General features: G+C 46.2%; 1 protein-coding gene across 2 annotated transcripts in view; it reads right to left on the bottom strand.

The window, feature by feature from the left end:
- LOC123017274 (RNA binding protein fox-1 homolog 1) overlaps positions 1-22233 on the bottom strand; it is a 242826-nt gene extending 220593 nt beyond the window's left edge. The window contains exon 1 of one of the 2 annotated variants that reach the window (XM_044418531.1): positions 21991-22233. In XM_044418531.1, coding sequence (XP_044274466.1) covers positions 21991-22200 — 210 coding nt within the window. In that variant the 5' untranslated portion in view covers positions 22201-22233. The remainder of the gene's footprint in view (positions 1-21990) is intronic. The other variant, XM_044418532.1, reaches the window with a different exon arrangement.
- Positions 22234-25406: the final 3173 nt, after the last annotated feature.

The raw sequence follows: 25406 nt of genomic DNA on the forward strand, positions 1-25406 counted from the left end.
CAATTAAACAACAGTTGACTTGACACTTTTAGACACACTTTCAAACCACCAGAACAACAAAGCAACACAGAAAAGAGCTGCCAAATTTAATTACCCCCTTTTCTCTTCCCTTACCATTTTCTGGTAGGTGTGTTGCTATTTTAAGATGATCAAAGTAGAAATAAAGATTTTAAAAGCTGTTGATTAGGGTGCAGAACACACGTGTGCCACAAAATAGAACAATTACACAAATAAGCTTTGTCGTTTCTAAAGAAGTCAATGTTTGCTGGCTACTGGTGGAATTTGCTGGCTTATATGATGCCGTTCCACACTGGGTCTGAAGTTTCACCCGGAATAATTGTTGTAAGCCACCCCGAGGCTTCGGAGAATGGGGCGGCATAAAAATGTTTTAATAAATAAATAAAAATAAATAAAATAATTTAAAGTTGAGTTGCTAATGGGGAATTTATATAATGGAGGCCAGAGCAGAATTAATTAGGGTTTGAGATGATACTTGGAGAAGATGGTTAAGAGAATGGTGGAAGATGAATTTTGGAGTGTTACTATTGGTGGAGCTTGACAACAGCATGTATTTGCACCCAGAGTTCAAATGTGACCATCTAACACTCATGAGGTGGAGGAGGAGCATCCCCACATTCAAAGAATAGTCTGTTCTCACAGATGTATAGTCAACTTTTGCTGGATTTTAATAGGAGGGAATTATGGGCCACATGCCTCTTCCAGGCATGGCGTAAGAATATAAGAAGAGTCCTGCTGCATCAGGCCAATGGTCCATCAAGTCCAATACTCCCGCACACAATGGCAACCGGCTGTCTCCGGGGGTCCTCCACAAGCGAGAGTTCCACCTGCCCAAACTCCCCAGCAACTGGTTCATGCAGGGATGTCACCTGTGAGATGGCACACAGCGGGCAAGGCTGGCGGGGCTCCTCCACCATGAATTTGTTCAGTGCCCTTGTAAAGCTGTCCATTCTATGGCAGTGAATTCCACAGTTTAAGCACGTGTCCTGTGAAGAAGGGCTTCCTTAGATCTGCCCGAACTCTCCCAGCAATCGGCCTCATGTGATGACTGCAGGTTCTAGCATTAAGGGAGAGGCAGGGAAATGTCTCCACTTTCTCCACACCATGTCCAACTTGAAAGATCTCTATCATGTCTCCTCGTACTTGACTTTTTTCTAAGCTAAATAACCCCGGTTGTTTCAGCTGTTCCTCACAGAGGCATTGATCCACCTCCTTGATCATTTTAGATGGCCATCTCTTTTTCAGGTAAGGTGACAAGAACTGGACATAATATTCAAAGTGTGGTTGCATCCACGATTTGTATAAGGGAAGTACAATCCTGGCAATTCTATTTGCAAATCCTTTCCTAATGAAACCTAACATGGCATTTTCCTCTTTCACAGAAGCTGCACACTGGGTCAAGACTTTCACCAAGCTGCCCACCACAACCCCAAGATCTCTTTCTTCATCCATCACGGCTCACTCAGATCCCATCACTGTATACTTGCTCATTGACCTGCATCTGCCATGTCTGGTCTGCATGACCACATGGACACCTGCTTAATCTTAGCACAGTTGCTACTTCTTGTGCCTTCAGATGCTGCTTTGGCCTGCTCATGGATTCTTTGGGTAGCCTTCAGTGATAGCCTTCTTCTGGTTGTCCCATGCCAGGAGTTACCATGGCAGAAGGCTAAGAGTGCAGATGAGCCCACTCTTGTCCCTCTGACACATTCCCATGAATGCCTGAATAGTCCTGGATGCCTTGTGGATTGGGGATGTTCGAGGGATGGCCTAACAGGCGATGTTTGACATTGCCAGGTTTCTTCAAATGTTGTCTCAGCACATGCCTGGCTCCAGCCCATGCTTGTTACTGCTACTACTCTGTGGACAGGAAACTAGTGCAGATCTAACAGCAGCACAGTGCTGTTTCCCCAAATTTGTGCAAATGTCTTAATTTGCACTCCTTTCCTACACGGGTGAGACCAAGGCTAATTCAAATTAAGGAATGTGTGCAAAGTGACCTGGAAAGTGGGCACAAATTGACCGAAAGCATATGTATTTCACCATTTCTAAATATTTTCAGAGAGTCCCTTGGACTGCAAGGTGATCAAACCAGTCAATCTTGAAGGAAATCAACCCTGACTGCTCTTTAGATACTGAAGATGAAACTCAAATACTTTGGCCACCTAATGAGAAGGAAGGACTCTCTGGAGAAGAGCCCAATGCTGGGAATGATTGATGGCAAAAGGAGAAGTGGATGGCAGAGGTTGAGGTGGCTGGATGTGGTTACTGGGGCAGTGGGTGTGGGCTTGGGTGGACTCCAAGGAACGGTGGAGGACAGGAGAGTCTGGAGGAATGCTGTCCAAGGGGCTGTGATGGGTCCTGTAGCTTCCCTGTATCCCCAAAGGAAACAAAGAACAAAAGTGCAAGACAGTTATGAAAAAACAGTAGATTCAAAGCTATTCAGGGAAGACAATTCCATGCGAGGTGTGTGGTACATCAATTCAGGCTGGCCTTTGGCCACTTGGATAGATATTTGTAGCTTTGAATGTGGGATGTGAAGCTCAGTCAAACATAATGCAAACTCTCATTCATTTATGCAGTGTGAAAACTACCAATTTGCTCTTCAGGTAAGTGAGCTGAATTTGCAATGCTAGCATGGAGAAGGTTTGGATGAACACAATCTATTTACAGTCCATGTTATTTTTATATGTGTTCACGTACAAGTTCATTCTCTCCTGTTTCCACAATGATATGTAATTAAACACAACCTGCATATAAATCTACTTTTAAATATATATTTTATCATACAATATGCACCTGAAAATGTGTGTTGATATCCTTTCCAGAGCTGAGACATACAGGAGGACATCTGCGAAGTGCGGAAGTTGGTGGACAACTATTTAAGTCTACTCAATCTTTCACTAAAGAAGCCTGAAGCAGCATACCTAAACCTCTTCCTCTCCCAGGTCCCAGTCCAGAACTCTAACCACTAGACCGCTCTGTCCCTCAATTAAGTTCTGAACTGCATACTTGTCCAAGTGGAGCAAGTCAGTTCATCCTGATGTTCATAAAGGCTGAATTCCTGAAGCTTCCTAATGGAAGGTCAAACTATCTGCAGAAATAGAAGATGTTTCACCCATTACAGAATGTTGCATACCTTCACATACATAATTCCAAAAAAACCAACCAACCCAAAAAAAAACAACACTTACAGATTACACTGAAATTCCACGAGCGTTCCTGCCAGTGGCAGCTTCTTCCTACAAGCAGGCAACCGCCAGCAGGCCAGTTACACAGGGGGAAATGCATCATTAACTGAGCAAGGCCTGGCAGAGTTGTTCCGCTTACACTTAGTGAAAAGGAGAATTACCTTTCACATAATAATCCTAGGTAAGGATCAATTTTAATTAAAGTGTTATAACGTGCAGCCAAGATGATGAAGGTCAGATGCAATTTAAGGTATAAATTAGCTCTTTCATTTTGCCCAAGTCCACTGTGAAACTCAGGATCTGTTTATTCAGCAGAATGTACAACTTGGGGCTGGGGGATTCTTTCCTACCTTATGCACATTGTAAACTGTGAAAGCCAGAAATGCTGAGCCCATGTAAGAAGAAACAGGAATCCATTGGGGTGGTGGTAATTTCACTGCAGTCCATTTTTTGAAAACATTTACTGAAACATGCAAAGTTTGTCAGAATGCAGACAGAAAGAACTTGAGGTTCCTTCTTCTCTTGATCAAATGCAGGAGAAACTGAAGTGGACAGATGTGCCCAGCCTGGCAGGGGGGTTGGAGTGCCTAGCGTGTTGCCCTCTGCCTCCCAGTCCTCTTGTGTTCAGGTATGTCAGTACTGAATAAAGGAGGCATCCGTTTGTTTCTGACAACCTCCTAACCTGTAACCAGCACATGGCAGGCAGGGGCCACCATCTCAAAATTCTGCATGAGCGCATTCTAAGAACTTTGCACTGCTGGTTATCTTTTACCTTGATTTTTTTTTTTTTACTTTGGATTTAATATTTTCTTGTATTCAGTGGTTTTAAGTTCATCCAGACAAAATGTAAAACTGCCAATAGTTTTGGCAACTGGGTGGTCCAGAAGCACAATAAAAGCAATCAAAATGAAGCAAAAGACCATCCTCTTTATGCCGAAAATAGCAGTACCTACAGATTCTGACCAGCCTCCCCAGCCTGCACACTTGGTTGCCATGCTGAGCAAGCCAGACCCTCAGGCATCGCCCAGTCAGCAGCCCGCCCGTGCAGCCCCCTTGTCCCCTGGCCCTGGTGGGGCCCTGGTTCTTGTGAATGGGCTGCCCACCTCCGTCTCTTGGTTGGGCTTGCCTGATTTGGACCACACATGTTGTGATGTAAATTGTGAGTTAGATAGGAGGGAAGAAGTGTTGAATTGTCACAAAGCAAGCAAATGACCAGCTGAGAATGATGCTGGCAAACTTAAGCCCCTTCTGAATACTTGGACTGAAAACAACGGGAATCGACTTTGGCTAGCTCGTGCTCGTGCTTGCAAAGTTTAAAAAGCATAATGTCATTTTTACTGTTTGCAGTGGCAATAATTTGCTAGACATCATCATTCTCATCTGTTGACACAGAAATAATGACTTTATCATTCCTTTCATCACTTCGTATTTCCTCAGCTGCAAACATGATCATACCCTTGTCATTTTTCTATTGCAGTTGTTCCTTAAACCAAATTAACACTGCCGAGTTTCCTCCATGAGGACAAATTGGCCCGCTCTTTGATGCATTTTCCCACATCATGGTAATGTTGTTACAAGATAATCTGTTCAGCCCTTTTAAAATGCTGCTCCACATTCTGCTGTGTTTTGTTTTGTAAGGAGGCCAGTTGGTGGTGCCTGAATAGCCAAACAGAAAAGCCCCAAAGTTTACATGCATTTCATTCTGCAAAATGAATGTTGGGCATAGGAAGCCTTTCATGTACATCCTTCCTCATGTGGTCTGGATACAAAGCACACACAGAGACAAACCTTCAATGAGAACAAAGTGCTTTGATTCTTCTAGGGATTTGTAAAGGTTTCCCCAGGTCTGTATTTTCCAGGCTTCCCCATCTGCAAGCAAGGTACATAAATGGTCTGAAAGCCAGGATTTGGCCCTGAAAGGATAAAGGTCCTCATTTCAGTGAGGGATGTGGTAGGATTCTGATCAGATGTTGAACATTCATTGGATTGTCATGATTTCTCCCTATCTCTCTCAGGTTTCCAATTTTCTAGCCCTGTGCTGCTAACAACCCCCTGCAGTGTGAGCTGAATCAGCTTGCAGACATTTTTATAAGAGAGACCATGATTTGCACATTATCTTTTACCCGCTAATGAAGTTTGCATAAGGAAGCACCTGAAAATAATCACATAGGACCCTAGCATGATTTGTGCAGAATTGGGCAATTTGTGAAGCATCCGCCAATTAATCTGTCAACTTTGCACACTGGTGCTGGAACTATTTGTTTTTAGATGCTCATTTGCGCAAATTTCCTTAGTGATTAAACACACACACACAACACACACCCCTACACAGAAATTGCAGTCTGACTTTGAGGTGGAAGTCTGCAAAAGCCTTGCCAACTGGGCTTGTTTCCAGTACATAGATTAGAAATAGGCAGGAAATCTGTCCCGCTCAACCGAACTAGATTTCCCCGTAAAGCAAGCCCTGCTCTCTCTGAGGATGCTCCAAGCTTCAGCAGGTGCGGCCTTCCTTGCCTCATCATGTGATGCAGTCAGGAAAGGCACCTTGTGGCTCCACAAAGCAGACACTGATGCCTCCTTGTATTGTTTAACAATCTTGGAATTAATTTTAGCCCAGCCTTCATGAAAGTTAAAGGCAATACTGGAAGAAGCTTTTCTAGTTTTCATGCAAGCCAGGCTTCCCTCGCTTCCTACAGAACTGTGAAGTTGTTTCACATTCAACTGCCAGGGTCCCTTCTGTCCCATTTGTTCAAAAAGGTGGCAGCTACAACTCTCAGCAAAATGCCTGATATGTTTTAGCATGTAGCTAATGCTATGTATGTGTCAATCTCTCTCTTGCATGCCTTATCACATGGGGAAAAACCAAAGCAAATTGAACTAAGCTCTTCTTGTTTCCATACAGCATTTTTGTTTCCAGGTTGCTCTGGAGTAAAACCCATGAGGCAGCATGCACACAACCACACCAACAAGATGTGTTTAGTTGATGGATCTCCTGGCTTAAGGATTTCTCATGAACCACAGTGAGAACACTCCATTACTTAACAAATTCACATGCTACATTACCATACATCTTACATAAAATGGGTACTTAGAGTATAGAACAAAAGTTACCAATAGCACAGATCAACTAGCTGGAATCAGTTGCCTAGCAAGACATGTCAAACAAACAAAGATAATGATCTTGGTATAGTTTTCTCAACTTGCTGCCCACTGGATGTGAGGGATCACAACTCCCATCACTCTCAGCCATCTTGGTCATTAGGAGTCTAGCACATCTACAGAACATCTGGCAGGGTGAAGTTACTCGTGAATTTTGCAGATTATAATTCTTGCCCATTATTACCCAAATTGTGTGAATTTTTGGATTAAAACACCCACATACAGTATATATACTGAAAATGTGATCCGGCAACTACATATTAAAAGATGCATAAATTTATTAGAAATAGGGCAATTAGAAACTGTTGAAAAACTACAGGCATGCAAGTACATATTGTACTCCGTGGGTCAGACCCAAAGTAAGCAGAAGGAAAATAGCCATTAGCACTCTCCCATAGGTACTTGCACAAGAATTTATACAGTGCTACAACAGAAACGTTTTGTTGCTATGTTCATTCTTCTGTTTCACAAGAGGTTGTGTAAGAAAAAGATGATATCCGGATTTAGCTTCAGGTTTCTCATGAAAGGTTATCATGCAAGGTATGAAAGAAAAAGGAAGGACTGAAGGATGGAAGGAAGCTCTTCCACTACTACAAGGTCAGTTTTGAATGTGGCACAGCACGTTCAGATCCAACCCAACATTCTGGCTGCTTTTTGTATATGGGTTGAATTAAATGAAATTGCATTTTGAATGCGATTTTAATATTAAGATCTAAATGTGGGCGATGTTATGTACACTTCTTAGAGATTTTTATAAAGAAATATTCCATTTCATCAAATAGGAATCTATTACTAGAACCTGATGCCAAAACTCTCAAGGCATAAAAGTATATCCTTAGTTCCCAAAATCTCTAAAAGTAACCAACTGGACCAGAGTATACAATATGAACATGAAATGCGCACACAGCAATCCTGAGAAAAGGCTGTTGTTAGTGCATCTTGCATTCATAATGAAAGTTTTTCAGTAGCCAACTCATGATGTACAACAGAAAGTCTTACACATACGTGCATGCGCATGCAAACACACATGCACACGCACGCGCACACACTTTCTTTTCTCTTTCTCTCCCTTTCTCTTACCCACCTATCTCACCTGCCTTGTGGAGAATGGGTGAGGTTCCTGAGGCCTGGAGGGTGGTGTCAGTGGTCCCAATTCCAAAGGGTAGTAGAGAGGACAGGTTACGTCCATTGTAGGAAAAACAATGGAAAGGCTCATAATAGAGAGAGATCTAGTGATGCTAGATAGGGAAAGGAGGCTGGCAGCCACACAACATGGCTTCCACAAAAACAGGTCCTTCCAGACAAACCTTGTGGAATTCTATGACAAGGTTTCAAGATGGCTAGATGGAGGGGATTCAGTGGATGTGGTATACCTGGATTTCAGCAAGGCCTTTGACAAAGTGCCCCATGATATCCTGGTGGAGAAACTGAGGAGTTTTGGGATACACCAAAGCACTGTCTGGTGGATTAGGGCATGGCTGACTGACCGAAAGCAGAGGGTAATCATTAGTGGGGAATCATCGAGATGGTGGCCAGTGACAAGCAGGGTCCCCCAGGGCTCTGTCCTGGGGCCGATCCTGTTCAATCTTTTCACAAATGACATGCAAGAAGGGGTGAACAGTCTGCTGATCAAATTTGCAGACTACACTAAAATGGGGGCAGTGGCCACAACCGAGAAGCAGGTACTCCAGGATCTGGGCAGACTATGGAAGTGGGCCAGGGACAACAGGATGGCGTTCAATGCAGATAAGGGCAAGGTCTCGCACTTCGGGCATAGGAATGGGCATCATGAGTACAGGTTAGGGGACAAGTAGCTGGAGAGCAGCACTTGTGAAAGGGATCTTGGGGTGCTGGACAAATGCAGGCTAAACATGGGTCAGCAGTGTGGCACAGCAGTCAAGAGAGTGAATTCCTGTTTTCCCCTGTGGAGGAGGGCAGGACGTGCTCCAATGGAGCAAAGCTCAGGGAACCCAGGTTCAATCTAGATGCCAGGAAGCACTTCCTGACAGTCAGGACTCCAAGGGTGTGGAATGGGCTTCCACAGGAGGTGGAGGCCCCATCAGTGAGGGTGTTCAAGGAAAGATTGGACAACCACATTTTGGGTATTGCATAAATGGACCCGGCTGGAGTCAGGGGTCAGACTAGATGGCCCTGTAGGCCCTTTTGCTAAATTTCTATACATACAAAAGCCACTTTCTGTGATAGGCTTGCTGCTTTTGCTTCTGTAGTAGGTAACTGCATCTGGATTGAAATGCTAGATCTCCCACCTATCCAATTCAGCAGGTTGTGCACAATATGAGGCAAGGTGAAACCATGCCCCAGCCCTGAGACACTGAAAGCTCGATTGATGCACATTAAGCAAATTTTCTGCACTCACTGACTTGACAGCCCAAAGCAGGCCAATTTGGAAGGTGCGGCTGCAGGTTCCTTTCCATGGCGGCGCACACTTTGCATTTGTTTTAAAAGCCAGAGAAATCTACACACATTTTGGTCACCATTCGTCCCATTTTCATATTTTCCACCCACAGTGTGCACAAAGTTCAGCCAGCACGGATGCAAACTACTCCAGATTTATGTAAATTTGACTGGGCCAAAGGTAACAAAAACATGCAAATTCTGTTCTGCTTTACAAGTGGGAGACCATGTGCTTGTTTGGTTTATATCAGAGAAAACTGCCCCTGGCAATGAGCTCACAGGCTAGGATGTGTGGGGCTGAGCCAGGCCCATTCACTGAACTTTGAGCCCCCACCCCCAGATCCTTAGTCGGGTTGGGACAAACCCTTCCAGAATCTCTTCCTCTAGATTCCATCCGTGAGCTTGCTCTTGTGCTCAGCGCAGCCCTACAAAACAAGCTGAGAGGAAGTCCATCAAGAGCTGCTACCAGCAGTTTCACTGGTAAGCCCAGTGATCAATCCCTTTCCTCATCCAGTGCAGCCACTGGTGGATGAACCGAGCATGAGCAAAGGGCACTGCTGGCGGCGGCTGGTGCCACTCCTGGGGACCCCAGAGGCTGGGGGCTGCGGCAGGCCCAGCAGGTGAGCGCCTGCGAATGCCGGCTGCACCTGCCAGGAGCTCGGCCTCCAGCCGCCACAAAGCAAACTGAAGTCTTCTTTCAGCATGTAAATAGGAAGAGGAAGGGGAGACAAGTGGTGGGACAACTAAATAAGGAGGAAGGAGATCCAGTGACTGATATGAGGGAAAAGGCACAGACGCTAAATGAGTATTTTGCCTCTGTGTTCTCCCCAAAGCCAGACGGGGGAGATCCGCATAGGAGATTAAATGAGGCTGGGGATGTAGGGGCACAGATTAAAGTCACCCCCCCCCTTGAAGTTGAGGGGCTCCTCAGGGCATTGGACGTTACAAAGCCACAAGGCCCTGACGGGTTACACCCGAGAGTACTTAGAGAGTTGGCAGGGGTTCTCTCACGCCTGCTGGCCTCCATTTTTGTGACCTCGGTGAGAACAGGTGAAGCTCCAGAGGACTGGAGAATGGCATCAGTGGTCCCAATTTTCAAAAAGGGTAGTAGAAAGGATGTGGGGAATTAAAGACGGGTTAGCCTTACGTCCATTGTAGGAAAAACAATGGAAAGGCTCATAATAGAGAGAGATCTAGTGATGCTAGATAGGGAAGGGAGGCTGACAGCCACACAACACAGTTTCTGCAAAAACAGGTCCTGCCCAACAAACCTTGTGGAATTCTACGACAAGGTTTCGAGATGGCTGGATGGAGGGGATGCAGTGGATGTGGTATACCTGGATCTCAGCAAGGCCTTTGACAAAGTGCCCTATGATATCCTGGTGGAGAAATTGAGGAGTTTTGGGATACACCAAAGCACTGTCCGGTGGATTAGGGCATGGTTGACTGACCGAAAGCAGAAGGTAACCATTAGCGGGGAATCATCGGGATGGTGGCCAGTGACAAGCGGGGTCCCCCAGTGCTCTGTCCTGGGGCTGATCCTGTTTAATTTTTTCATTAACGACATGGAAGAAGGGGTGAACAGTCTGCTGATCAAATTTGCAGACAACACTAAAACTGGAGCAGTGGCCACAACTGAGGAGCAGGTATTCCAGATCCAAAAGGATCTGGACAGACTATGGAAGTGGGCAGGAGACAACAGGATGGCGTTCAATGTGGCTAAGTGCAAGATCTTCCACTTGGGGCAAAGGAATGGGTGTCATGAGTACAGGTTAGGTGACAAGTGGCTGGAGAGCAGCACTCAGGGTGCTGGTTGACTGCAGGCTAAACATGAGTCAGCAGGTCAAGAGGGCGAACGCCACCCTTGGTTGCATAGCCAGAAGCATGGCTTCTAGATCGAGAGAGGTATTACTGCCACTCTACACAACTCTGGTGCGCCCACAACTGGAGTATTGTGCTCAGTTTTGGGCCCCTCATTACAGAAAGGATATAGCCAGGTTAGAGTCAGTGCAGAGTAGGGCCACAAGGGTGGTGGCCGGTTTGCAGGGGATGCCGTATGAGGCCAGACTGAGGGAACTGGGTCTCTTCAGCCTGGAGAAGAGGAGACTCAGAGGGGATACGTTGGCGACATACAGGTATGTGAGGGGATGTCACACGGAGATGGGTAGAGACCTGTTCTCCCCTGCAGAGGAAGGCAGGACGCGCTCCAATGGAGCAAAGTTCAGGGAGCCAAGGTTCCATTTGGATGCCAGGAAGCACTTCCTGACAGTCATGACCCCAAGGGTGTGGAATGGGCTTCCACGAGATGTCGTTGAGGCCCCATCAGTGCGGGTGTTCAAGAATAGGCTGGACGTCCACATGGTGGGCATGTCATGAGCGGAGCCGGCTTGTGCCGGAGGTCAGACTAGATGGCCCAGGAGGCCCCTTCTGACTCGCTCTGTTTCTATGTTTCTATGTCTGGGGAGCACAGCCCAGGGAATCCAATGGATTCCCAACCCCAGATGGATCCCTTGTGCCTCTCGAAACCTTGTAAATGTCCCTCTGTTTCAGATCACTCAGCTTTTGCAAAGGAATAAATTTCTTACAAATATTTTATCACTTCAGGCAGTTCTGCATACAAAATCATATGCAAATGAACTTAACAAAGACTTAAACTGGTGAGGTCAGATGTCCCTAACAGGTGGTTCATATGTCTGGAATGTGGGACCAGATGCTTGATTGCCACCTCTCATTCTCTCATGGAAACTGCCATAGGAACATAGTGTTGCAATGACTTCAGCGGCCATCTAGGCCATTTCCTGCCATACAGAAAATCTGTTTCTACAACTTCTGTGGCTGGTAAAATGTTTAGTCAAACTTCACTTTGAAATTATTTTTCTTCTTCTTCATTCTACAGGCTCATTCTCAGCTTGAGAACTTGACTCAACATTTTGAGCAAATCTCAAACATATAATAGTATAGTATAGTATAGTGTAGTATAGTATAGTATAAATTAATGTTTGTCCCCTGTTAGTAGGGATGGCTAAACAAGCAACTTCCAAGAGCTCAGAAAGGTATGAAAAGATGCATGTTTGGGAGCAGGTACTTTTTAATAAGTGTACAGTTTTTAAAATGTGCATTTATAAATGCAAACAAAAGTATGGAATATTACAAAATGTTCCTGAAAAATATGTTTTTTTGCAAATTGGATACCTTCCATTATATGTGCACACGGTCAGAATGTGCATCCCTCCCTCTAAGAGACTGATCTGAACAAGTGATTGAGCAAGTGATGTGTGCATTCTTCATTTATGAAATCAGTCCAGCACTGTCGGTGATGAATAATATCCATTGGTACTTAAGCAGGTTGCCAAGAGCTCAGATATGATGTGAGAATGTAGCACCATTTCATGGCATTGTAGATCCAAAAGCAAAAGCAGAAGCCAGCCCCCATTAAAGGCATGGGGCCACCACTGGCCAGGACTCAAAGCGTCTCGTATGGTGAGGCTCTTAGTAAAGCTAGAAACCAACGTTTCTTCAAAGCATCTGCATTTTGCTTAAAACCCTGTGTATGATGCTGTGTTTCATTATCTGGGTTGTGTTTGTATTCTAATTCCAATTGCTATCAGTCACATTTCTATACTAATAGTCAAAACCCTCTGGGCAGTTCACAAGAAATAAAGCTGACATGATGAAAGAATTATAGGAAACCTTTAGGGAACGATCCGAGATGCTTTCTGATTCCCAGCTCTGAAGGCAGGGATAGCGCTCCGACCCTGCAGCTGGGGATCCGGGCTCCAGCCGCTCTCCTCACCCCTTGTAGATGGCATGGAATGACGTGTGCCGGCTGCTCCCTGAAGTCAGGAAAATGGCCTTAAGGAGAGGTTAAAGGAGGCATTTGGGGGGAAGCAGAGCAGCTGCACATGGTCCTGAAGAAGCTCCAGCTTCCTTCCCCTCCCTCTTGAAATGCTGCGCAAGGCAGCCAAAAATGGCCACCTGGGAAAAGCACAGAACGAGAGGAGTGGGGAGGCAGCACCCACCTGCACTGCTGTTCTGGCATTGCACTGGCAAGTATGAGCCTTGGGTTGGAGGATTATGTGCCTCACTATAAGGCTGCACCCTTAAAGGAATTGGGGGCCACCCACAAAGCACAGCACAGCAACATGCCATTCCCAGCACTCGATGCACCATGGGAGGGGAGCTGACTGCCCCACGCACACGTGTGATGGCCATGCCCTGAACCCTTTGCCCAAGACATGCCTCTTCACTGACTTTCTTCCTGCATGGAAAGCTCCTGCCTCCAGCACCACCCTTTGGCAACATGCAATTTAAAGACTCTGGCAGGTGGCAAAGTGTCATCCACCGCTCTTCTTTTCCAGACAGGACATCATTTGTGGTGCGGCATTTTTCAAATCCTCAGCAAGGCAGTGAAAGACAATAGGAACGGACCACTTCCTTGTAGTCTTTTGTCCGCGTTCAGCAGTATGACTGTCCCCATTTAGGAAGGCCACTCCAAGCAATTGCTTGCTTCCTTTCATGGTTCAAATGGCTCAGAAGGTTGGGAGAGGCAGATCTGTTTGTCTGCTTTTCCTTTAGAGGAGCAGGTGGGGTCAGATGAGCTGCTTGACGCAGTGGCAGCAATCCTGCTCCTCACCCTGAGGCAAAACATCCAGCATCACGGGACCAGACTGAGCCTAAATAGAATAAAGTGTGGTTTCACCTTCCAAACCATTATTTATTGGTAGTCAAAACATCTGGATGCAAGCAGGAGGAATCTGTGGGCAGAAGAAAGATAGTGAACCCCATCAGAGCTTGTTACGGCAAGCGTAGAGCTCCATACGCTAGTGATTCTGGGAAGGAGGAGGTTTGGCTTCATACTAGGTAGCAGCCCCAGTGGTGATACATCTACGGTATACAGTAATGCAGAATAATTTCTTTCCTCGGGGGAGGATGCTGCTCTCCGAATATCCCTACTCGGGGAAGCATGAGGCAGCCTTCCTTCTGCTCCATCTGCATGCCATTGCAAATGCAAGCCAAGGCACACAGGGGCTTTGTGTTGTTCATTTGTGGCCAGTCTTTCATTTCCTCTACTTCTGGCTTTTGGAAATTCCCACAGGAAATGGGTCTTAAGAAAGCAGAGAGGCACTTGTGCTGGGTCCAGGGATGTGCTGAAGCTCCGCAGAATCCATTCCTCCCAGCATTTGCAGGCTTCTCATGCTTTGCCCTGTTCTGGAAAGTGGACTGAGCCAAGGGGAAGTCCACGAACACTTGCAGAAGGAAGGCTCTGCAACCAGCATCATGTGTGGCACAAGCAAGGGCTGCTGCATGGGGAAGGGAAGAGGTACGCGCTCGTGCAGTGCTCCTACGACCCTCAGTTTCTGGCAAATGCTGTGTGAACATCCAGTGCCCTCAAGTCACCAGGGCCTTGTACTCATGCCTGCATGAAAGCAAGCTGGAGCCTGGTGAGCCAAGCCCAAGGGATCGAATGAATCACTACCCCCAAAACTGATCCCTCCCATATCTCTGGTTGAGTTTTCCAACCCTGAAGGGCCCAAGTGCCCACTGAGTGCCTCCAGACACACTCAGTGTTGCCTTATCCCAGCTCTCATAGGAAGAGAGAAACACAGAAACATAGAAAACAGAGCGAGTCAGAAGGGGCCTCCCAGGCCATCTAGCCTGACCCCCGGCTCCAGCCAGCTCCGCTCACGACATGCCCACCATGTGCACGTCCAGCCCATCCTTGAACACCCTCACCGATGGGGCCTCAACCTCCTCCCGTGGAAGCCCATTCCACACCCTTGGGGTCCTGACTGTCAGGAACTGCTTCCTGGCCTCCAAATGGAACGTTTTGCCTTCCTCTGCAGGGGAGAACAGGTCTCTACCCACCTCTGTGTGACATCCCCTCACATACGTGTATGTCACCAACAGATATCCTCTGAGTCTCCTCCTTGCTGAAAAGACTCAATTCCCTCAGTCTGGCCTCATATGGCATCCCCTGCAAACTGGCCACCAACCTTGTGGCCCTACACTGCACTGACTCCAACCTGGCTATATCCTTTCTGTAATGAGGGGCCCAAAACTGAACACAATACTCCAGTTGAGGGCACACCAGAGTCGTGTAGAGTGGCAGTAACACCTCTCTCGATCAAGAAGCCACACTTCTGGCTATGCAACCAAGGGTGGCGTTCGCCCTCTTGGCCACCGCATCACACTGCTGACTCATGTTTAGCCTGCAGTCAATCAGTACCCTGAGGTCCCCTTCACAAGTGCTGCTCTCCAGCCACTTGTCACCTAACCTGTACTTAAGACAGCTATTCCTATGCCCCAAGTGCAAGACCAAGTGCAAGAGAGGGAGCTGCTTTCTCCCAGGACAGTCTGCTCCTCTGGTGAGCCCGCCTCCTGATGAATGGTCTCTTTCCAGGGCTGGGGGAGAAATCACACCCCTCATCTTTTAACTTCTGTTTAGCTTGTACACACACTTTTCCACTTTTGAACCTAAATGCCACAGATAGATGCTTGCAGGTACTTTGGACTACCGCTCCCATGATCCCTCACAACTGGCTTTGCTAGGGAGGCCTCATGGCCAAAATACCTGGAGAGGCTTATGTTGTCCATTCCTGCTTTGTGCAAACAGGAATGGAGCTGCTGTTTTGAATTTAGTTTGAACTTTGCCATGGAATACTCTAATTAAACAACAGATATTCCAACCTTCAGGGAAGACATGCAGAACCCACAGGATGTGGGCTGGAGTGGGCCACCCGTGCTCTCCAGTCTGGCCCATGGAGCCACTCTTTGGGTGGGTCACTCCTGGAGAGCATCATGGCTGCTATTTCCTCTCTGCACTTGGAGATCGTAGAGGGATGTGAGTGGCGGAGACTCTGGCAGTGGTGGGTGGAAAGGCTGCTCTTCCCAGAAATGGCAGAGGAGTGCAACAGGGTCCATGAGAGCCATGGGGGCACCGGAGCTAGCGTGAGGACAGGGCTGTTCCTGGCCCTGGGGACGGGCGAAGCAGGCCGTGCCACCTCCGGCCTTCTGGGCACCACGCAGGGTGACTCGGCCCACAGCTTTGCACAGGCCACATTCTCCTACTCACAGGCTGACATGTTTGCAGGCAAAGTGTCAGGTTCTCTTTCCATTTAAAATCTGGTTGGGTGAGCAGAGATTGATTCCAACAGTGGCACCCACACTGAACAACTCCCCTGAAATAATATTGCTTACCCTGCGAAATTGCAGCCTCAGAATTTTAAGAGCAGAGGAAGATCCGGACACAGGGTCCATGCAGTCTAGCATTCTGTCCACACAGTGGTCGACCGGTCCTCCACAGGAAGCCTGCAAGCAGAACGGCTGCACCCCCACTCCTTTCTTCCAGCAACAGGCACAGCTCCTTTGATCCCATGTTTGTTGCCATCACTACAACTTGCAGAAGATCCCATAGTTTAGCTGTGTGTTGTCTTTTTTTTCCTTTTTGGACCCAGATTTCCCAACAATCAGCTTCATAGGATGATCTCAGGTGCCCAAATTATGAGAGAGGGGAAAGACTGTCTCCCTCTCCACTTTTCCACACCTTGCATTACATGAGCACCTCCTTCAAGTGCCCCCTCACTCATCCTTTTTCTACACTTAACAGTCCCAGCTGTTGTAACTTTCCCTTGTGTGGTCGTCGCTCTTTAGATGCTTTCTTCTGCACTTTTTCCGGTTCTACCGGAACATTTTTATGAGTGGTGGTCAGAATTGTGCACACTATGCACAATTAAGTGCCATTGCTCCATGGATCCATGCATGGGAAATCATACAAGTAATACGATATAGGCAGTGTCATTTTCCTTTCCATCAAAATGGAGTTCACAGCAGCTACAATCACATGACTGTAACAATGAACAGCACCTGGGAGCAATTCTGGGGGCATTTCGCCAGCTTCTGAACTCAGGCTCCCATTCAAAAGTGCACTTGGCCAGAGCACACCTCCAAAAGTCTCCATTTCCCCCACTCCTTTGCCTGTGGGGCAAGAAGCACATTCTTATGGCTCAAGATAATCATTTTTTTCCAATAGGAAAAAGGCACTCACATTTGGGAATGCAAGCAAGGTGAACAAAGCTTAGAGAAGACATTTGGAGAACCTTAACAAACTCAAACAACTCAAGGTCATTTAGCTCTACTGTGAAAATTCCTCTATGTTTAAGTTCAGCTCGTGCAATATTTGAATTCTGCAAAAGTTCCCACAAAAATTCATAACGAGTTTTGTATACTTTTCTCCTAATATATGCATTTTGTAGGCATTTGGGGCTTAAGTGCACATTTTAGCAAGCAATTTTCCTAATATAGACTGTTATTTTCCATAACATAGCTTTGTTGTTGTTCTTGATGTATTCTCCGATTGTAGAACTTCACGTCAAAATTTAGCTAGGTGTGATTTTTGAATGATAACTGCATTTTCATTTGCATAAATAGGGGTTTCACAGTACCAAATTCAGTAAGTGCATGCAAAACACTCTTATCTCTACAATAGTCACACTGGCTCCACACTGCCTCTGGCATCTCTACATGCCAACAGCTGAGGAGCAGAAGTGGGGTGCTTTTATTGTCCTTACGCTCTTCCCACTAGCAGTATTTTTTTTTTTTTTTTGATATTGTGGAAAAAGGGATTCTGGAAGCCTAGGGCAGCCTTTCACGTGATCCAGCAAAGCTCTTCTTGAGTACTGACATGGAGGGCACCAGCCACACACCTTGCATTGCTAGTCTGGGGAACCGGTTTGGATTCAGGAAGTCTAAGGATGCCAAGTGTTCTTTCTTTTTGATGTGACTTTGCTTCATGCACACCTCTGAATGTGAACGCAAGTGGGAGTGTATTTTGTCAGGAAAAGCTCACCTGCTCCCAAACTTACATTCACAAACAACGCACGTATTTTCCAAGGAATACCTAATTTTGGACTTTAGTGCATGGGAGATGTATATATTTGGAAGGACACTCTCAAAAAAAAAAAAAAAGTGAAAATAATACGAAGAAATGCTCATGGATGAATGAAGCTGGCTGAACTTTGCGGTGGATCTCAGAGAACTTTGAGCCTCGCTGATTCTTCCATTCTTAAGCATAGGATGGAAGCATTCCTTAGGAAGCACTGCATCCTACAGTGTCCTCAAGGAAGATTTTATCTGAAGCAAATTGGCAGAATAAATCTTATTTGGAATGCCTCCTCCTCCACCCCCGTGTACTGGTATTTTCCCTCTTCATCTTAGTCTGCTCCTCCTCTTCCTCCTCAGCAGGTTACTCCCTGCCTACCATCCATGCCAACCAGTTTTTTGAATTCAGCGCACAATCACATACCAAACATGCAGATATTCCGTAAATTAACTTAAAAGGTAAAATGCCCAGCTGTGCAGGCTGCCAGATGCCATCCCAATCATCTCAAGGTGGGTGGCGGGGGCTTAGTAAAGTGTATCACTGGGGACCAGATGCTAGGAGCTCCATATATAATCTCGATCTATAATATATAATATATAAATTTTAGTATGGCAATGGTGTATCAGTGATTGGTGGAAGCAATTTGCAGCATTATGCACAGCTATCACAGATAAGAAAAAATAGACCTGTAAGCACCTTAGTTGGAAGAAAACGCTCCTAAGAAACGCATGCAAATATTATTACGAGGGCCAGAAAGCAACTTTTGAGGGCCACTGCTGCTTTCAAAGGCACCGTGCTTGTGTTTTAAGTTAAACTGGGGAGGAGATTACATTTTCATTTTTTAATTATTTAAATTGTTTAATTTTGAATTGTATGGCATCTTAGGAGGGGGCTTACTGGGGCTAAAGGCAACATATAAAAATATATTAAATTGAAATAAAAAAAAGAAAATCTTGGCTCTGTAAGCCAAAACTCACACTTAGTTCATAGGTCTTTGACGAGCATACACGGCAAATTCAGACTGGTGGGCAGGGGAGGTGAAGGGGAGGAGCTCACAGGGAAGAATCCCATGGGGTCCTTCCATGCCCACCCATCTCTTGCATCTGGCTGAGCATTCCACACCCCACGGCTTGCACGCCAACACTTCTGAGGCACCTGAAACGACCGGGAACACCTATTTCCGGGAGCAGGCATGCAACAGAGCTCACCTGAGGGCCTCCCTCCAGAAACAAGCATTCCCACCAGTTTGGCAGCTTTCATGAATCCCTCTTGTGAAAACGTTGGGTGCTGCTTGCATAACGCAGCTGGTCGTGACCCTCTGCTAGCACAACGGGATCAGTGGGGCATGGCGCCCAATAGGAAGCGTTAGCATCACATTGGTGGTCCCAAAGTTCTCAAACGCCATTCCGTTCAAATGGGGAGGGGGCCTAGCAGGTTAAGCCACAGAGAAAGTTTGGCAAGATAAAAGCGATATTTGGGCATTTCACTCCATGTCATTTGACCTGCCTGCATAGCTCTGCACTGAGCTAGCATGTGAGTCACTTTTGCTAAGCTAGAAAACCACAGGCCAGCAGCCAGATGGGTGGCCACCTGTGGAGGCAGAGCAAAGGTTGGACCCAAGGGTTTTACAGGCCTCTTCCAACTCCACTTCTATTGGTATGAAGAGCAGCAGTGGGACCACCAAGTATGCTTGTCCCATCTCCAGTGTCTGAATGAGGTAAGTGGGACATGCTTTGCATGAAGAACATCTTGGGTTCAATTCCCAGCATCTTCTTGCTTCACTTCTATCTCAGAATCTGGGAACATGGCAGCCAAAGGGAACCAAAAAGGCACCTTACTTACTGCTGAATGTCTCCTTATATGGGGTTCAGCAAGAGGATTCTGTAATGTCTAAAACAGAGAATCCACACATGCACACCCTGCCTGCCCTCCACAGGCACTGCAAAGCAGGGAGACTGAGTATTTAATGGCTAATTGGAAGCAATTAACAAGATATGGAAGTATTAAGTATTGGAAATGTGTATGCTGGGCTTCCTTGTCACCTGTATTCTTAACTACATCTGCACTCTGTAATCCTAAGGACTACGTGTGCAAGGCCAACTCCCCCATACTTTGCTGTATCCCCTCAACAATGTAATTTGGGGAAATGAGGCACCGCCCATGCTTTGCGGCACTGCATGGGATAGGCTTCACCAGAAGAACGGCAAGGAAGTTAGTAAGGGTAACCAAGAGTGAAGTGAAGCTTCTAAGTGTCCAAAACCCCAGGAGAGTTTCCTGAAGCCATGTTAGCTTGTCCAAAAGACCACCAGAGGGAATGATCATGAAGCTGCTGATCCAAATCATTCTGTAGATAAGTGCTGCTTCTGCTGTGAGAATGAAACAGTTTCCTTTACTGAAGCAACTTTGCCCCAGACCACATTGCCTGTTGTTCTAATCCCAGGAAAAGGAATCAATGCATCACTCAGACAGCAACTGTAGACGCCCATGGAGAATCCCCTGACTTATGCAAGGGGCCAGTAAAGGCACAGGAAAGGAGAGCGGGCACTTCCTTTCACTTGCTTATATTCTGCATCTGTAATTCATCACTGCATTCAACAAGCAGTGCATCCTCTCTGGCACAGGTGGCTTTGTTCTTCCCACACATCCTAGAATCTAAAGCGAGGTGCCTTGGCTGGACCAGGCCCCAGGGGTTAAGACAAGAACATTTTGTTCTAAGGAGATGGAAGAAGGAATGGGCTGCTGCCTCTGGCTCCCAGTTGCAGTACGTCCCTGCCTTACTGCCACTAGATAGGCTTCCAAGAAAACATCTTGCCCCGAGGAGATGGCAGCTGAAGCTGATTCGGCTTGAATGCAAAAGAAAAGAAGAAAGGAATGAGGACAGGCTAGTCCAGGAGGACAATAGATGTCATGTAAGCCTGAATTCAACTGATCTGTCCCCATCCATCCGCACAACTCAGTCAAGCACCACTATTATGCTTTTTCCACTCCTCCTCCCTTTCCTTGCATCTTGATTTTTTATAGATCGTGAGCCTTTCTGACTGCTGATTCTTGTGAGATGCTCTGGGAGTCCTTTGACTGGAGGGTGGGGAAGAAATGTTTGGGATGAGTAACTTAAAGTGGGGCAGGGCAAAGCTTTACACATCTTCACCTGAACTGGTTCAAAACAAACCCACTTTTGTTGGGTTCATCCTAATCGGTATAGAGTGGAGGTCCATCCTTAGAGTAGTATGGAATCTAGTTGTTATGATGTGAAAATATGAGGGAGGACCCCCCCACCAAAAATAGGAATTTATTTATTAAAAAATAATGTATTTTTACATGTTCATACTTCAGTCACCTTCAAAGTACTCTCCATTTGATGTAATACACCTACTGAGGCATTTTTCCCACTGCTTTTTCTACAGGTTTTGAACTTATTGATTTTGATGCATTTAGTGCTTCTGCTGTTTTTTTGTTTCACCTCTTCCACATCAGCAAAATGTTTCCCTCTGAGGACTATTTTCATCCAGGGAAACAAACAAAAAAGTCACAAGGGGCGAGATTGGGTGAATATGGAGAGTGGGACATAACAATCATGCCGGTTTTGGTCAAAAACTGCTGAACACTCTGTTGAATAAAATTTTACCACTTCATGTTGTTCATGTAAATCAGCCATCACGAAATAGGCAAACGCATTGAGAGAGTCTCTAGAAACCCTCACTGAAGCCGAATGCAGCCTCTCGCAGCGACCCGGCTGGGACACTGATGCGGACGGGTTCCCGGAACTCCCACCTAGCAGGGAAGCCTGGACTACAAGGGGCCCACCCTCCAGAAGACAATTCCTGATTTTTGGGTCTCCCCTCATATAATCTTTCCATTCTAAGTGAAATCACGAGCAAAAATTACCCCTTAGTGAAAACTTTGGGGGACCCCTGACCGCTCAGTGGAATTGTCACACCTGGCATGCTGAGCCTACAGATCATTTTCTCTTCTCATATCAAGACCAGGTCTGGCAAAATCCAGTCCATCAAAGATACCTAAAAGGCCCAGATGCTCAAACTTTGAGGTGCAAGTCCACACTGAAGTGCAAGAAGAGTCATTTTCAAATGTTCACATTTAGCACTGGGACTTTTTGGAAAATCTCAAACATCTGCAAATATTCATTTTCACAGTAAATGCAAAGCAACTAAAAATAGACCTTTGAGCTGGGGAGGGCTTACAGCAGACACTGATGGGTTTTTTTAATGGATGTTCACAAATATCCCTCAGACAAACGAACAACAGAACGAACGAATGGACGAATGAATGACCGAGAGAGCGAGCAAGCAAACGAATGGAGCCAGGACTTACTGTGGCTGTGCCTGAGACGGTTTGTGCGTTTGTGTCGCTTGTATTGGGTTCGGAGTGTGTCTGCGCAGGTGGGTACATGTTTAACGTGTGCTCTGGAACTGTGGTTTGGCCTGCATAGTCAGGGGTCGGGTGAGGATGGGGCGCGGAGTATTCTGCTGGGATGCCATTCTGAGGAGGTGCGAACTGGGCTGAGGCATAAGGCTGTGCCATCGTGTCAGGAGGCACTGTAGCTTCCTGATTACCCTGCAAAGGTGACAGGTGGAGAGAGAAAAAGAAGGCAGGTAAGATGCAGACATTTGACCTACAAAGCATCACTCAGCCAATGCACACTTCAGCAGGTGTTCAACACTGCCGCACTGCTTCAGCAGTCCATATACGAACTAGTGTGGATGGGTGAAACCAAACCTGCTTGTTTCACTCGGTTTCTTGTATCTTCCCACCTTCGGTTCATCTTAAACACTGAGAATTTCACTGAGAATTCCAGTCCTAATTTCACTTTGTCCCGAATTTTGAGATTTTTTTTCCAATTTTCAGGAAAAGCCATAGGCATGTTTGTGTACGTTCCTCCTAATTGAATCAGTTTTTGTGTGTGTTTTAATTAGTATTCTGCAAACAGTGCCTTGACTAAAATATATTTTAATGTTATTTCCCCTAAAATACTTTTTTATTATTATGAGAGAACTTCAGACTCAGAGAAACTCAGAGAACTGTGTTTTGGTGCTTCTAGTAGCTCAAAACAGTGAAATCAGGTAGGTTTGCTTTAAAATGCAAACTGAACAGCTTTCTCCCACATCCTTGGCAACCTCTGGCATAAAGCAGTGGGGCAAGTTTTCTGTGCCAGTTCACTGTACTGGCGTTGCTCTAGAGATTGTTTGTGCTAATAAATGAAATAAACAAACAGTATCTCAGCTATGTAAATGGAACAGCAGCCTCGGATACAGCAACTGCAGCACCAGAATTACCCCTGAATCTCATACAATTTTACATTTAACATCATTTACACCTATGCCTTGGTGCTATCAAAGAGTTTTAAAAAGCTGTTGGCCTTGAAGTCATTTTTATTAATTTATTTCATATGTAGTTATTACATGTATAAGGCACCTTTTCCTGCAAGGTTCCAAGTTGTTTAGATAATGCTGCTTGTCCTGTCCCTTTTGCCCTCACAACAGCCCTGTGAGGTAGGTTAGGTTGGGAGTCAGTTACTGGCTCAGAGTCACCCAGTGAACTTTATGGCCAAATGGGAACTGGGACCCAGATTCTTCCAAGCCCCATTGCATGTCCTTGTAACCATGACACTAACCTGGCTCTCGAAGTTAGCCTTCAGTATGTCCCATGGAAACTAACACAGAAAGTCTAATTAGTAATTGCCTTGAAAGCAAGTTCTTTGCAATGAGCTTCACTCCCAGTGCTCTTAATCACAATCAACTTTGGACTGGATCTGATCTTAGCCATATTTAGAGCAGAATAATCAAACTCCAGTAGGCACAGTTAAGTCCCGTTAATTTCACTGGGCCTGCTCAAAGCTTGAACTCCAACCTCTTTTCTTGATCAGTGTCCCTAGCTTTACAATTGTTGGTGCTCATAGAGGCTCAGAACTACCAGCCAATCAACATTTATTTATGATTAAGTATTACAGAATAATATCCTTCATTAGATGTACTGCAGGGAACCTTAGTAAACATGAATCAATATACTGCATCCAAATTACTTCCAAATCTGAATATAGTTTGAAAGTAACAACTACTGCCAAATCCCTTAAAATAGTTAAAGGCAGAAGCCTTTAAAACATGGATATCTCCACAGAGTCAAGTAAAGCAATTGAATTTGATTCTAACCATCAGATGATCTGCCAGATTTTGCCAGACCGCCCAGAGCCAGCCAGACTCATAGCCTTGTGAGCTGGTCCCAGCCCTACTTTGGATTAATCTAAGGGAATGCAGCTGGTGTCCCAGTGACCAGCCCTGCAGGTTCAAGTGTTTCTTGAAGCCTATCAAGCTACAATGGGCTGCGTCTTCCCCTCTGCCTCTTATGAGCATGGGGGCAACCCAACCCAATACTCAGAGTTTGACACTGAAAGGCATGTGAAGTTGAAAGACATATCCTTGGGCCTTCTCTTTGGCTTAATGATTACAAAAGGATTCTGCCCCATGAAGAAAATCAATTCCTTGTGATGCAATGAAAGAACATGGACACTTTCTGAGCAGTCATTCTTCACCATACGATAATGCTACAACAGAATGGGAGCCACAGCAGGCGTGGCTAGCTCAGAGGATATGTAACTGTCCCAAAGAATGAGTAGAAGGTAGTGGGGGATCTAAGCCCTGACATGCTGAACTCCCCCTTCGGACCACCTGTTTGTAGTAGCAACAGAAGCCAAGCTGCTTTCTGCCTGCCCGCCTGCTGGCCAGTTCTCTCTCTGGATGGCCACCTGCACAATCACACTGCAGCTTATCATCCATGGGCTTCCTCTCTCACTTGCATGCACTCCCCCTCATCTGCCACACGCACATATCGTGCATCCAGTGTACACACACAGCCTCCCTTTTCTCCTCCATGCTGCAAGCATGCAAAAACCTTTGCTCACTCTCCGAATGTATCCCCACCAAATGCCCTTTACATCCTTTCTCTCTCCCTCTTTCTTTCGCACACACATGCCACCCATTTAGTCCAACAGACAAGCACACCTCCTTCCCCAGTCCGGGCAGATTCCAGATGCTTTTCCTAACCCCCTAACTGGCCCACTACTGCCCTGCGGTGCACAGCCCCTCCGATTTCCTGCACACAGATGTGTCCTAAGTCCCATTTTCTTCCCTCCCCTTCTTTTTGCAGGGCTTGGCAAGCTGCAGAAGAAAGCCTCTTACAACCACTTGTGCCCTTCATCCCCTAAGAGAGCCTCTGAGTCCACCATGTGGCCCAGAGGGATTCCTGGGAAATTAAGATGGCAGATGCTGGAATGGCCAGCCTTGCTTCAAAGAGATTCCAGATGTTGGCTAGAAAAAGTGTTAATCGGGGATGGGGGCTGGGCACCATGGCAGTTGCCAAGAAGGGGGCACAGGGCACATGCTGTCCACCTGGTCTCTAAGCCATGGAGGAAAAGCATCTTCACAGTTTAATGAATGGGGGGGCACTTTGCAACCCATACCCATCCAATGGAAGAGGTGGCTGACCAGGAAGAGGCTGGTGCTGGTTGACTGCAGGCTAAACATGAGTTCGTCAAGAGGGCGAACACCACCCTTGGTCGCATAGCCAGAAGTGTGGCTTCTAGATCAAGAGAGGTATTAGTACCACTCTATACGACTCTGGTGCGCCCGCAACTGGAGTATTGTGCTCAGTTTTGGGCCCCTCATACCAAAAAGGATATAGCCAGGTTGGAGTCAGTGCAGTGTAGGGCCACAAGGGTGGTGGCTGGTTTGCAG

The sequence above is a fragment of the Varanus komodoensis genome, unplaced genomic scaffold, assembly GCF_004798865.1.
Source record: "Varanus komodoensis strain SLA01 unplaced genomic scaffold, ASM479886v1 scaffold90, whole genome shotgun sequence".
NCBI lineage: Eukaryota > Metazoa > Chordata > Lepidosauria > Squamata > Varanidae > Varanus > Varanus komodoensis.